Below are 14,907 nucleotides of genomic sequence, written 5' to 3'. Positions count from 1 at the left end.
ATAAAAAAACTGACCATTACAAAATCCAATGACAAAATGATATACACCTCGTTACTCCATGCTAGTAAATCATAAAAACTAATGTCTTAAAGCTATCATTACTACACTGTAATACATCAATCTATGTCAACTACATCAAATGTCTCTCGAGTAGCTACATTAGGTCCTATGTTGTCTTTGAATTTTTGAATGCGGCTAACACATGCATTCTCTCATTCTGATGCACAAGGGTGATGGTGAACTCGCCAAAACACGGCAATGAGAGGAACTGGATGACCGGCCTCCAAAAATACCTACACATACATCCAAAAAATTGCATATCTTTACCAAATACATAAAATTACAATTACACAAATATTAGACAACAATGTTCGGTTATTTTCATAACTTATACCTGTACAAAATGATTTCCATTGACAAATCCAATGGCAATCTCGCAACGATCAGCTACGGTTACTGGCGGTGATCTCAAAGGTAAGAAAATGAGACAGTGTTTCAATGACAAGTGGTACAAGACTACATTATAAAATGATGCAATAAGATGCCCCATGTCAGGCATAGTCATCCAACGATCAAAGCCTGGGCTATCTTCAAAATATGAAAGAATGTGTGTCAACTCCTCTACCCTGTCACGCCCCACTTTTTATTACTCGAAGTATTACCAATTTCATTTACTTAATTCCATTTCAGAGATAACATGCGGAAATAAACTCGTATATTCAACTTGTAGAAGTGAATAACATTGCTCTTATTCGTATACAAGTAAATACAACATGAGAACACTAAATAAATTGCCCTTGGGCTTACATCATTAAAAAGTCAAGAAGAAGGGTATAACCCTTTTACATAAATGGCATTCCGCCAACACAAAAGAGGCCCCGTGGCCAACAAATAAGAAGATCCAAAACCTTGTAGCACATCCTGGCTATCACCTGAAAAAGATTCAACAACGTGGGATGAACATATAGTCCAATAGAGATCTCAACATGATCCTCAACAATAACAACTTACAGATAGCTATGATCATGAATGTTCAATCTCATACTAGAATAGTAATGTGGCCGTTTATACAAAATATACATAAGTATGAACTTTTCTCGAAAACAGCCATTTCATTCAACGCTATAAGCAGTTCACCTTCTTTCCTTTTAATTACCCATTTTTCCAAACTTTCATGACTATAACAGTTTTAGAAAAAAAACAATTTCACCAAGCCCATTACTCTTTCCCCATTTTCCGTACTTACAACAAAATGACCTTTTTTGAAAACATGCTCACAAATACCCCATTTTCCTTCACACTTTCCAAAATCTCAAAATGGCATTTTGGTTTGTTCCTAATACATTCATATCAATACATGCATGCCTTAAATAAAAGGGAAATAACAAATCATCAACATGTATATAATCCACAAATGAGGCAGCTCAGCCTTTCAAAACTGTAACCATCGCAACCCAAAACATACTCAGATACACTGACGATAACAATTAAAACTCTGCTCTACCGGCTATATGCACAGTAGCTAAGGATATGCCAAAGCGATAAGCGAGATAATAACTCATTTTAAACATTTCATACCTCATAATAGATACACATTTTAGTCCTGTATCAATCTCAGACAAAAACACTTCCATACTTCACAAATGATACACATTTTGGTGTTGTATCAATATCAAACAAAAACACTTCTATACTTCACAAATGATACACATTGTAGTGCTGTATCAATGTCAAATAGTTTCCGATTTAGAGGTCCATCCCCTATCTTCCCTTAAACCGTGGAGTACATCTCCTATCTCCTCCCACACAACACAATGTATATAAACAATTATCATATACAAATTCCTCAATACAACAAAGCATCAATAACAAGTGTAATACATACACATAAACTATTCAATAATGTTTAACCAACACAAGTGTAACGCATACATCACAATTCAACACACCAATGTCATCCTCCACCGTTGACCAAGGACAAAACCTCTAGATGCATGTATTCAGTACACGTAATAAAAGAGACTCAACTCTCAATCAAACCTTAAACCCAACAACGACACTAGTACGATAGGTAAGGATAAAACCCCCAAATATGTGTATTCGACACTCATGATACAATAGTTTAATTCTCAAATTTATTTTTCCGAGACTCACATAGAGTTAACATTTCATTTACCATTTTCAAGATCAACTTCATAATTTTCTTAAGTCAACATGTTCCATCACTTATTTCAAAAACACTTTTCCCTTTTCACAAAACCAATTACATTCTCTTCATTTTACAAAATCAATTCCATGGATAATAAGCCATAACCCAACTTGATTCAATACGTTCATTTCAAAATAACCCCAATACCATAATTAATCCCTTAACTGTTAACACCTTCTACACAACTCATATTAACAATAGAAATTTACCAACATTGTTCAACCGTAAATCCTTTTTATTTTACCAAATCAAAATATAATTTAGGGCTTTCTCTTCTTTCAACAATAGCATGCTAATTTTACTCTCTAATTAGTCCAAACCACAGTCAGTGATAACAAAACCATTCTCAAACAACCAACCCTAGGTTCCCCTCATGATTTTCAAACAAATCCAACACGGATATGATTTTCATGCAATACAAAACTACCACATGTCTATCTATAGACGGAGTATTGAAAAGGAACAAAGAAATCCCTACCTCAAATGGAGAGACCAAATGGAGAAGATGAAGGCCAAAAACCAAAGTGCTCCAAATCGCCAAACTTTCAGATTAAAAATGAAGCCCTCAACCCACTCTACCTTTCTTACAAAGGGCTTAGTATAGATTTACACTAGAGGGAGATGAAAACCTAGAGAGAAGGTGTGTAGGGAGAGAGAGAAGATGGTTCTAGGGTTTTGAAATCAAAAGGGAGATGAACAAGTGATATTGAAAGGTTGTTATTAAAGCCCATTAATTGGAAAATGAAAGGACAAGTTAGAATTAAATGAACACTAACTAGCATTAAATGAATACTAACTAGATTTAAATGAACACTAGTTAGAAATATGAATGGACAAGTTTGTCATAAAATCCCACTAATGGAATATGAATGGATCACTAATTGGAATTGAATGAACCATTATGAAAATTTAATAGACACTAGTTGGAATTAAATGGACATCAACCCTTGGTTTCCAAATACAACTAACCTGTTTTAAACCTACCCAACACGACCAAAGACTCATATACAAAGAGTAAAGGATGGAAACAGGAAAAAGACAACAATACATCCACGGAACCGAGTCTGAAATACAATTAAACAATGAAGGGAAAACCGGGATCGCTATATACCCTCTCATGCGACCGTATAGTACGACGTACTCATCTGTGTGATTATTCAATTCAAGCAGCAGATCACGCCTAACTTACATCCAGTCATTCTCTCCAAGACCAAGTAATCCCGCAATAGCTCTAAGACCACAATTCACATCGCCATCTATATCCTTTATTAACTTTATGAATGGTATTAACATTGGCGGGAAGTCACCAGCATATGCACTCGATAAACTTATTCTTGTACGATATGTCTTTGTCTTCACATTCCACTTCTTCTCATACACTTTTGAAGCTCTCTTTTTCTTTGACTAATTGGAAGCTAATGTGCTCTGGCTATCATGGCCATCGTCAACCAACTCAAATGCACACGGGTCACGACGACAAGATGTATCAATTTTCTTATGTCCTCGACATGGATTAGGTTTCACATCAGGCTCAATAAGAAAAATGCTTGCTGGATTTGCAATTTCCCTCAACTTCTTCAACATATCCAATTGCGTGGCAATATCAGACTCTTTAAACCGCTTCAAAATCATATCAAGTTCTAGGATACAAGTCAATTCCAACTTCTCAACCTTTGGATTATTCACACATATAATAAGTCGCGTCCAATGTACATGTATGCTACTAAGTGGAATAGGATGGCCTTGTCTCATGTAATTTGCAATCTCGTGAGCATAGGGTAAACCATGCGTGCGCCTAAGAACACACCTAGATGCTGCAACATCAATTCCAACTGAATTTGCTCTCTTCCTCTCTGCCAACACGTACTCCAATGCACAAATAGACACATTACCCCTAAGCTCTTTGAATTGAGAAGGTTTGAATTGATGTTGCACAGTTGTCAAACTCTTCTCGAATGATGCTGTAACTTGAATGTGCTGCAACTCAAGTAGACACTGTATATTTTCAAATGAAATCTCAAATGTCGTTTGACTTGAACCTAACTGCTTCTTCAATCTAACATGAGCACTCTCAACCCTGTTCATATGGATGTAAACCAAAATAGTCAAGCATAATAATTAAAAATAACAATATGATTTATAATAAAATTTAAAAAAAAATAAAAATCTTACCGATTGGTTGTAACATTGCCAAAATACATACACATGTCTGTATGTACCGCAATAAATTTTTCTTGATACGAATTCAACCAACTTACAGTAACATACTTGATTGCCTCCGAATAGTTACTGAAATCCTTATGTAGTGTTACAAGGTGATCATTGTATTCCTCTTCAGTTGATGACAACATCAAATAGTTCCATGCAGTGTTAAACTTGTCCCATTTTTCTTTTGTCTCAAACATTTTCTTGTATTTTGTCAATACGTTCTTATTAATATGCCAACGACATAACAAATGTCGAGCATTCGGAATGGTATTGTCAATGGCATTCATCAAAGGAAGCTCTCTATCTGTGACAATGACTTCAGGTAAAACACTGTCGTCCATAAGATCACGCTATGTTTGTAACGCCCATGCATAATTATCAACCCACTCAGTTTGCAAGTATGCGATAGCCACGGAGAATGTCATATGAGTTGATGTCACTCCCACAATTTCAAGAAGAGGAAGCCGATATCTATTCGTCTTATATGTGCAATCCATAATTAATACACAAGGGAATATACGAAGCAAATCTAAACTCACTGGATGTGCCCAAAATAAGTCCGTGACAGTCATAGAGCCTTCCTTACATTGATGACGCTCAATATACTTATGTTTCGCTAATTCACCCAACAGTTGTTGCATCTGGGATCTACCACCTTTCTGTAGAACCCTACAACGATGTCGTACATTGTAAACTGTCTTCATTGTGCTCATATTAAGGACATCTCTCTGTTTGAATGTAATAAGTATCTATTTTGGTCTTACCAGGCTCTTTGACATATCTACTAACAGCGATTTTTCATTAGCTGACAATCTCCCTGCATATGAATGTCCTTGGAGATGCTCCGCAGCTGGATGATTATGCAGCCCGCAAACTACATTCAATGTCCATTCATCGTTTGTTTTCAACTTGAATGCCCTCAAATCAAATGGACATTCACACTTCTTCGTACCAGTTTGTCTCAATAAGTCTTTTGAGCCATCTTTCAACTTTTTACGCAATCTATAATTCTCTCTCTGCCCCTAAGCAAGATAAATTCTTGGTCTCTTACGACCGGCACCATAGTCTGACGTCCTAATAACAAAGCCATTTATCCTTCCAATGTCACGTACCCAAGTGAGCAATTCATCTTTGTTGTCGAAAACTTATATATAATGTCACACAACTTTCATAAAAACAAACTAAAACAAAGTAATACAAATTATGCACTAATGAATTTTATGTTAAAAGTTACCTATTTAGCTATAAAATGATTAGTACAATCCATCATAATATCCGATCGAACTTCAGGTTCTTTAGTGCATAGCATCTAAAAATGAGAGGGGAAAAATTTAATTCGGTTTTATAGAGCCGAAATAAGTAAACAAATTCGGCACTAAAAAAACGAAAATAACACAAAATTTCGGCACTCTATAGCCGAAAATATTAATTATATTCGACACTTAATAATCGAAATAAGTTTAAAAATCAGAATTAGGGTATCGAAATATTTAAAAAAATTCAAAACTTTTCTGCTGAAATATTTTTTTAGTTCGGCAGTTGATTGCCGAATTAAATTATAAAATTCGTCACTGTATCACCGATTAAAAAATGCAAAAAAACCAATATTAAGATCTACATGATTTTACCTTTTCATCACTGATTTTGCTGTCACCATTGCTTGAATTTGAACTTCCATAGATTTGTAGCTCTTCCATATCAAAATCAAGTAAAAATTGTTGAACTAATAATTAAACGATGAAAATAATCGAATATAAACTTAGAAATTAAAACAATATGAGAGATGTTTTTAGAGTATTGTTCTTTACAAGTAACATAGGAGTAGAGTATGTAACAAGTAAAGTGAATACAATAGAAAAATTAAGGTTTAATTATTTTCATTCAAAAGTTGTATACTGAGATATTTTTATTCCTAAAAGATATGTATAGAGAATTTATACATATAATATTAGAAGTATTGATAGATGTCTATTATAGTAATTTTTAATTAAGATATAATTGTCATTAAGTTAAATTTTCATTAAGGCCAAGTTTGGCATTTGCAAAATAATTCATCTTTTTATCTTTTTATCATCACATCACCTCTCTACTTTTCTGCACATCTTTTCGTAAAAAAATAAAAAGTGTACTTATTTAGGTCATCCCAAATAACCCTTAAGTACGTGCCTAAGTTTATCAGGTGGATGGAAATAGAATTCTCCAAAATTTTCATGTCATGGATGACAATTATACCCCCAAGTCTCGCACGTAGAGGCCATCCATTGGTTGTAAATGCATATGGCCATTTTTCATAAGAAAACAGACTCGCCCCGATTGGAATCATTTTGGACACCACCATGCAATCAAGTCAAACGACCACCCGATTCCCTCACCAATAAAATACAAGCAATCTCCCATTAGGGTTTAGCAACTCCTCCTCACTCTCTCTCCCCTAAAATTTCCTAAACCACACCCCACAATGTCCGCCGCCTCTGCTCCGCCACCGGTGGATCAGATGTCCGCCGTGTCCCTCTCCGACGCCGTCGAAGAAGCCAGCTTCTCTCAACGCGTCCTCATCAAGAGCATCATTGGCCGCCCCGACAGCGGTGCAGGTCTCTCCGGGAAGACGGTGAGAGTCGGCGGCTGGGTCAAGACCGGTCGCGAGCAAGGCAAGGGCTCGTTTGCTTTCTTGGAGCTCAACGACGGCTCGTGCCCAGCCAACCTCCAGGTCATGGTTGACGCCGCCGTGGCTCCGCTCAGCCAGCTGGTGGCTACCGGCACGTGCGTGCACGTGGAAGGAGAGCTGAAGTTGCCGCCGGAAGGGACGAAGCAGAGGATCGAGCTTAGGGTTTTGAAGGTTCTCGATGTGGGGACTGTGGATCCGGCGAAATATCCATTGCCTAAGACCAGGCTGACTCTTGAGTTTCTCAGAGACTATGTTCATCTTCGCCCTAGAACCAACACGGTATATATATACACGAACTCTCTTATATATCTATGATATTATGTAGATTTTGTTAAATTGTGATATGTTTTCTTATATTATATATGCACAAATTATGAAGTTTTGTGATTTGTTTGGTTCTGGTAATTGTTGAGGGAAAGGAAATGGAAAATGAAGGAGAGAAGTTGAATTATTTGCCTTTTGTTTTGTTGGGCTAAGAAAATGATAGATATTTATCAAAAAGTCACAACCTTTAACATGTACAAGTAATTTCATTGCATTTTCCTTTCCTTTCTCTCAACAAATCTTAGATCCAAACATAGCATTAGAAAATAAAGATGAGAATTTGTGGTTCCAAAAGCTCTCTCCATTCATTCCCTCGATATGTTTGGTTTATTGGGATTCGTTAATTTGAGGCTATTGGGTTTTGAAGAATTGTAATTTATCTTCACAGATGAAGTGTTGAATTCGATGGATTCAATTTCACAGGAAAAATGCCCAAAATTCAACAATTTATGCAGTTTGATGGGGATTTATGATGAAGTCATGAAAGGAAGAAAAAGAGCAAATATGAAATTTCACATGAAACTAATTTAGGTTATCAATAATTAAAGATTTATAGAATAATGTTGAGTCTCTCTCTCTCTCTCTCTCTCTCTCTCTCTCTCTCTCTTCTTCTTCTTCTTCTTCTTCTTCTATCCAGCAAGGTGTCCACCTACTCGTCCTACATCAATTTAACACACTATTCCCTATAACATTTTAAATTTTTGCTCAAACTGAGGGTCAGTTACTCACCCTATTGCAGAATTTTACTTTGGAAAATGTTTGGTGGCCCAAATTTCTGTGACTCAAATGGCTCGAATGTGTCAAAACGACGTCAGTTTACACCCAAAACGACGTCGTTTTTGGTATTTCGAGCCATTCGAGCCATGTTTTTTCGGGCCACCTAGCATTGTCGTTTTACTTTTCTCAACATTTTTTGTTTGTTTGTACAATCTGTTTAAACCCCAATTTGGACAGCATTGTACAACTGGTTAGGGAACTTTAAAGGTATTTCAGTGTTTTTAATTTTTAAGGTAAGGTTATAACCGATTCACAAGAATGATTTGGTTTGACTAAAAACACATTTTGCTTGGTAGTTTTTCCTCTGTCAACAACAAATGTTGGAGTTTTGAGTTACCTTTACCTCTTACTCATTCTGACTGTAGTTCTTCCAGCGGGGCAATGTGATTATTTGTAACAAGAAGAGTTTTGGGATTAAATAAAGAGTAATTGCTGCTTAAACTAAAAGGAGAACTTGGGTAGGATATTTCATTTTTCTCTCCCTCTCTCTCATGCACACAGGAGCGTGCACACTTATAAAAGCATCAAATCTTGCATAATTGTTGCCTTGAAATAATTTTAGCAGTAGGAGCATACTGCTTACTTGAAGTTGGCTTTTTAAATTATTTTTATGACAGTTGCTGTTTATATTGGATTCAGATTTCTGCAATTGCTCGCATCCGGAATGCACTGGCTTATGCAACCCACACATTCTTTCAGAAACATGGGTTTCTTTATGTTCACACTCCAATAATCACCACTAGTGATTGTGAAGGTGCAGGCGAAATGTTTCAAGTCACAACCTTGATTAATGATGCAGAAAAGTTGGAGAAGGAGTTGATTAAAAATCCTCCTCCGTCCGAAGCTGATGTGGAAGCTGCTAAGCTACTAGTTCCGAAGAAAGGAGAGGCTGTTGCTCAATTAAAATCATCCAAAGCGAGCAAGGTGGAAATTAGTGCTGCAGTCGCTGAACTAACAAAAGCTAAAGAGAATCTCTCAAGGCTGGAAGAGAGATTTAAGCTTAAACCTGGGATACCTGAGAAGGATGGGAAGATTGATTACTCCCAAGATTTCTTTGCCCGACAAGCCTTTTTGACTGTTTCTGGACAGCTACAGGTTGAAACTTTCGCATGTGCCGTTAGTAGTGTCTATACATTTGGTCCAACTTTTCGAGCTGAGCACTCTCATACCTCAAGACATCTGGCAGAATTCTGGATGGTGGAGCCTGAAATAGCATTTGCAGATATTGAGGTAAGATATGATTTTATATCCATTACTAAATAAAATATTTAAGTTCAGAAGACTACTTGAAATTATCAATTATAGCTAAAAGATTGAAGTTTTTTTGCAATTGAGTTTGGTTGTGTGTCTATTTGCAAGCGTAATAAATGGATTTGGCATAAGTCTAAATTTACGACTTGATTGCTGATAAATGTTTGAGAAAATATTTCCACAGAACGAAGAACTCTCCCTGCTTTTCTAAAATATAAGGAGGGAAGGAAAAGCTCAAACAATTTTTTAATAATGTATTAGTGAAGCTTGCCTATCTCGGGGGTGGGGAAGGTATAGTGGTGAGGTGAGGCTTCTTCCGAATACCTTTCCAAATGCTTTATGAACAGTAATAGGTGTTCAGATATCATATGGAAATTGAATTAGTAATATTGAAGGCTTGGTAATGCTATATTAAACTTTTACATACCCTGCAACATCCCAAGGAGTGGGGCAAAGGATTAGACAAATCATTTTTGTAGTTATAAACATTCAACTTTGGAAAGAGGAGGGCATTTCATGTCATTTGCCTGTTTTCATCTGAAACTATTACATACCCCACAACATCTCAAGGAGTGGGGCAATCAGTTGGAGATTGGAAAGGGTGCCCACTTGAAATGTGTAGACAGATTATATTTGTTGAATTTCTATATAAAATGTGATAGACAAGCAAAATTTTTGTAGGACATCTATTAAACCTCATCCTTGTTCATCATCATGATTATAAGTTCTATGGTTTTGTTGAATCTTCTTGTTCAAAAAGATGCCAAAATTCTTACATTTTTGTAGGATGACATGAAGTGCGCGGAGGCGTATGTGAAATTCTTGTGTCAATGGTTACTTGACAATTGCCTTGATGATATGGAACTTATGGTTAAGAACTTCGATAAAAGTGCAATTGATCGTCTAAGAATGGTTGCTTCAACCGACTTTGTCCGCTGCTCTTACACAGAAGCAGTTGCAATTCTTGAGGAAGCATCGAAAGAGAGGCAGTTTGAGAATAAAGTGGAATGGGGGATTGATTTAGCATCTGAACATGAAAGGTAACATGTGTTCTGCATTATACATGTGTCCCATTCATATCCATGTATGTAGTACTGATGTCATGGTCTGTTTAATCTTGTAGATACTTGACTGAAGTGAAATTCAAATCTCCTGTTATTGTGTATAATTACCCAAAAGGGATTAAAGCATTCTATATGAAGGTCAATGCTGACAACAAAACTGTAGCTGCTATGGATGTGCTTGTACCAAAGGTATGATCTTTTTCTCTGTTCACATCTCAGATGCTTACTTTGTTACCTCTACATGCAGTTTTAAAATTTCTCTTGTAGCTATACGGCAATTGTAAAATGCTTCTTTTAGCTAGTGACAGCAGGAGAAAACCTCTTAGAGGATGTATTAGCAAATATGATTGGCTATTCTGCTTGCCTAAGACGAAAATCTTTCGGATCCCTTTTTAGGTGGGAGAGCTAATTGGAGGGAGCCAAAGGGAAGAGCGTTATGAAGTCATCAAGGAAAGGTAGGAAAAGCTATTATTCTTAATTTTGATTCTCTCTATTATATGTAAAGATGCATCTTTCACAAAAATTATTGCTGTCCTTGTGATCTTTTGTTATTGAAGTTTATTTTTGGACTGACAATTGGTTTGCATAGACTCAGTCTTGGAGTTGAGAATTGAACGATAAATAACTTATGAACTGATGAAGAAATTTTAATGGCTATTTTTTCATTGAGTGGGTACCTCTTGAGCCATATGAGTGGAAATTTTGATCACTTGTATTGCAGGATACTGGAGATGGGGCTGCCTCTTGAGCCATATGAGTGGTACCTTGACCTTCGACGCTATGGCACTGTCAAACATAGCGGTTTTGGTTTAGGATTTGAACGTATGATTCTCTTTGCCACAGGGCTTGACAACATTAGAGATGTGATTCCCTTCCCCAGATATCCAGGAAGAGCAGATCTGTGATCCTATTCCATGGAAATGTTGATGCCATGATTTTGCATTATCAATAGCTTTTCTTTTATACCCTGTTACTGTTATTGACATTGTCATCCAAAACAGAATTTTTTATCAAAATTATGATAATCAATTTGTTGTTCACTCTATGGGATGCCCAGTTTGTGTCTATAGCGTGTATTTGCTTTGGATTATTTGATCTATTAGGATGTATACCTGTTTGTTGCTTGGATATGGTGCCGGATTATGAGGGTTTCTTACTATTTTAATATAAATGGCCATTGGTCTTCTGCTGCTGTATATCTGCTCTGATGGTGACCAGAAAGCCATGCTCATTCATCGATGATCACTTTCTTTTTTTTTTCTCCTACTTGTGTGTGAAAAGATGGGAATTGTCAGCTACTAAAAGAAAGTAAAATGATCTATTAGTTGGGTATTTTCGTGTTGGCCTTCTTTTTGCCTTTTGTTGTGTTGTTTGGAAGCATGGAAAAGGATTGTTAGTTTGCTGCGTAGTTGTGACCGACTGATAATTCTCAGGGTTCGGAAGGGGGTTAGTTTTTTTGGTTTTTTTGCCTTTTTTTAGTTATTTTAGTTTAGGGTTGAGAAAGGCTTTTGGCGCTTTTAATTTTTTTTGCGAGAGAAAGAATGTAATAATTATGAATTGAATGTGATATTTGTTTTATTGAATTAAAAAAATTATTTTATTTTTTGTGATTAAAATAATCAAAAAAAAATCTCAAACTTGACTTCCCAAACTAAGCCTCAAGAAAGAGCATGCGAATGTAAGTCAAATCATATAATTGTTGGTTGAAAGGTTCTTGCTTGGTTAGGTTTTTCAAAATATACTTTTTAGAAAATTTTATTTTTTATTTTTTTATTTTTCGTATTTTTTTGTTTTTACTGAATTTTTTTAATATTTTAAATAATTTTTTTTACTTTTTAGACATAACTAACATAAATATACCTAAAAGTAAAAAAAATGTGAAAAAAACTTTCTAAAAGTTCACTAAATATCCAAAAATGTAAATAAATAAAAAAACGAGAATTTAGTACATTTTTTTGTAATTTTATGTATTTTTTAATTTTTTAAAAATATTTACTAAAAACAAAAAAAATACGAAAATCAAAAATTTAATTTTTAAAAAATTTAACCCCAAAAACTCAAACTAAACACACTAACTTTTTGTTTTTCTCAAGAAAGAGCATGTGAGAATGATGGGACAATATCAATGAGTCCAGATCCTCTAGAGTTTCTTCTTTAGTGCTATCTCTCTACAGTCTCATCCAACGGTTATCCTTAAAAGAATCTAAACGACGTTTTGTTAAGACCAATGTTTTCAAACCCGGACTGGATTGGCCGGTTGAACCGGGCCTTGTTCCGATCCGGTCAACCCCCTAAACCCGGAGTGGGGCCAAAACCGAGAAAAACGGATGACCCAATGGTCAAACCGGCAAAACCGGTGACTCGGACCGGGTCGGGAGGGTCAAACCGGTCCTCTTTTCTTTTTTTCGGTTTTACTTTCTTTTTTTTTTTTCTTTCTTTCTTTCTTATATATATATATATATAAATATAAATATATTTCAAAATTTTGACTAAAAATTCTTATTTCAAGAGTCTCATCTCATAAAGAAGAGTCTCATTGAAAGCTTGAGAAGATCATGAAAGTCTATTCCTATTTATAAGAAAAGATTTTTCAAAGAGAACCTACAAAATTCTATGTAGGATTCAATTAAATTATTTGAAACGTATTGATTGGAGGGAGAGTTGAAAATTTCATTTCTCTCCAAAATTAAATCTAATATTCAATCAATTTATTTGGAGGGAATGTTTAAAAAATTTAATTTCTTTAAAATAAGTGACTTTTTTTTTATCAATTATGACTTTATTAAATATTATTAATAAATACTATGCAACAATTTTTATTTTTATTTGATTATTTATATATTTTTTATTTATTTATAATTTATAATTTTTTTTTTTAATTATATAATATTAATTATGACATCACGGTTCGGCCACTATGACCCGACGATTGAACCGGTGACCCGTGTACCCGGTCCCTTTTCCAGTTCGCTCACCGATCCGGTTTTAAAAACATTGGTTGAGACTAAAAAAATGAAAAATAATGCAAAACGAAAAGAAGATGACTGTCAGTATCATCAGCCGACGGCCACCCCTTACCGCACCTTCTTTTTTTTTTTCTCCCTTCTTCTTCTTCCCCCAAAACCTAAATCTAGCCCACCCACCATCATCGGTCTCTAGATCTTATAATAAGAAAGAGGAGGAAGAGGAAGGAGGAGATTCATATATCAAAGATTGAATCGATTCGGGAAGAGGAAGGAAAACGAGGGGAAAGAGAAGGATGAGGGAGGGTTGACCGACGATTAGAGATGGTGGGAGATGGGTGGCCGCCGGCGGGAGAGTTAAGAGGAAGGAGGAAGAAGAGAATGGGTGAGAGATATATGAAGAGAAGGGAGATAGCGGTGGCGGGTTTGGTTGTGGCGACATGGTGGCCCGATCACGATGAGGGAGGTCGCCGGTGAAGCTCTACTTTCTCCTCTCTCTCCGTCTTCTCTGCAACAAGCTTTTATGATTTTTTTTATTTTTTATTTTTTATTTTTTTTCTTTTTCTTAACAAAATGACATCATTTTGATTCTTTTAAGGACAATCGTTGGCTGAGATTAAAGAGAGATCACTCTAGATACGCAACTATAGAGGATTTGGACTTCTTGGGTGAAGTGGTGATTTGGGAACAAGCTAAAAACGTTAATTTTTTTTGGTTTTTTAACTTTTTTAACATAAAAAAAGTTTTAAAAAAAATCACAAAAAGTTATCTTTTTTACACAAAAAAATTAAAAGAGTTAAAAGATTAACTTTTTATCAATTTTCTAAAATACCATAGTTAATTGGTATACTCTTTTATTGATAGAGAAGTTACCAACTTCCTAAAATACCATAGTTAATTAGGCCTCGTTTGGCAACCGAACTTTTTAGCCAAAAAGTCAAAAAGTTACTAAATTAGCCAAAAAACCAACAACTCATACCAAAAAGTCAAAGATTCTCTTTTCTCTCTACTTTTTGCACATCTTTTCGTAAAAAGCCAAAAAGTCATTCTAAACATACTAGTTTTTTTTAGCTCATATTTTAGTCAAATAGCCAAAAAGTTACTAAATTAACCTGTTCCCAAACGAGGCCTTAGTGTACACTCTTTTATTGATAGAGAAGTTATATTTTGCTCCATCTTAATGGTGGAGCAGTACTCCAAATAACTTCTCCTATTTAACATTACGTCATTGTGAAGCTTAGGAAACATGCACACCATACAAATATATAGGTTGCCAAGGAGAGAAAATATTATACACCCCAAATGAATTACAAAATATTCTATCAAACCTTTATGTGAGAGGTTTGATAGAATATTTAGTAATTTATTTAGAGTTCCTAACATAACTCTACAAAGGAGTGCTTTGGTTAAAAAATAAATAAAAAATAAGAAAGAGTAAAGGAGTGG

The 14,907-nt window shown here is 35.3% G+C and overlaps 3 protein-coding genes across 3 annotated transcripts; 1 reads left to right on the top strand and 2 right to left on the bottom strand.

The window, feature by feature from the left end:
- Positions 1 to 212: 212 nt before the first annotated feature.
- Positions 213 to 3,502, bottom strand: LOC145805557 (uncharacterized). The gene is made up of 3 exons (XM_082900718.1): positions 3,399 to 3,502; positions 395 to 626; positions 213 to 293 (listed from the first exon to the last, which is right to left on the bottom strand). Exons 1-3 carry the CDS (start codon positions 3,500 to 3,502, stop codon positions 213 to 215), a joined length of 417 nt encoding a protein of 138 aa, XP_082756844.1.
- Positions 3,503 to 3,613: 111 nt separating this feature from the next.
- Positions 3,614 to 4,758, bottom strand: LOC114311747 (PKS-NRPS hybrid synthetase cheA-like). Its single transcript, XM_082900716.1, has 2 exons — positions 4,382 to 4,758; positions 3,614 to 4,286 (listed from the first exon to the last, which is right to left on the bottom strand). The coding sequence occupies exons 1-2, from the start codon at positions 4,756 to 4,758 to the stop codon at positions 3,614 to 3,616; spliced, it is 1,050 nt and encodes a 349-aa protein (XP_082756842.1).
- Positions 4,759 to 6,673: 1,915 nt separating this feature from the next.
- LOC114311740 (asparagine--tRNA ligase, cytoplasmic 1) lies at positions 6,674 to 11,543 on the top strand. The gene is made up of 6 exons (XM_028257907.2): positions 6,674 to 7,361; positions 8,823 to 9,413; positions 10,221 to 10,474; positions 10,558 to 10,687; positions 10,895 to 10,953; positions 11,220 to 11,543. The coding sequence occupies exons 1-6, from the start codon at positions 6,876 to 6,878 to the stop codon at positions 11,401 to 11,403; spliced, it is 1,704 nt and encodes a 567-aa protein (XP_028113708.2). The 5' UTR covers positions 6,674 to 6,875; the 3' UTR covers positions 11,404 to 11,543.
- The last annotated feature ends 3,364 nt before the right edge of the window (positions 11,544 to 14,907 follow it).

The sequence above is a fragment of the Camellia sinensis genome, chromosome 13 (genome assembly GCF_055761805.1).
Source record: "Camellia sinensis isolate YWXY chromosome 13, ASM5576180v1, whole genome shotgun sequence".
In the NCBI taxonomy this organism is placed as follows: domain Eukaryota; kingdom Viridiplantae; phylum Streptophyta; class Magnoliopsida; order Ericales; family Theaceae; genus Camellia; species Camellia sinensis.
Note: the sequence above shows the minus strand (reverse complement) of the source record. Positions and strands in the feature narration are given on the sequence as shown.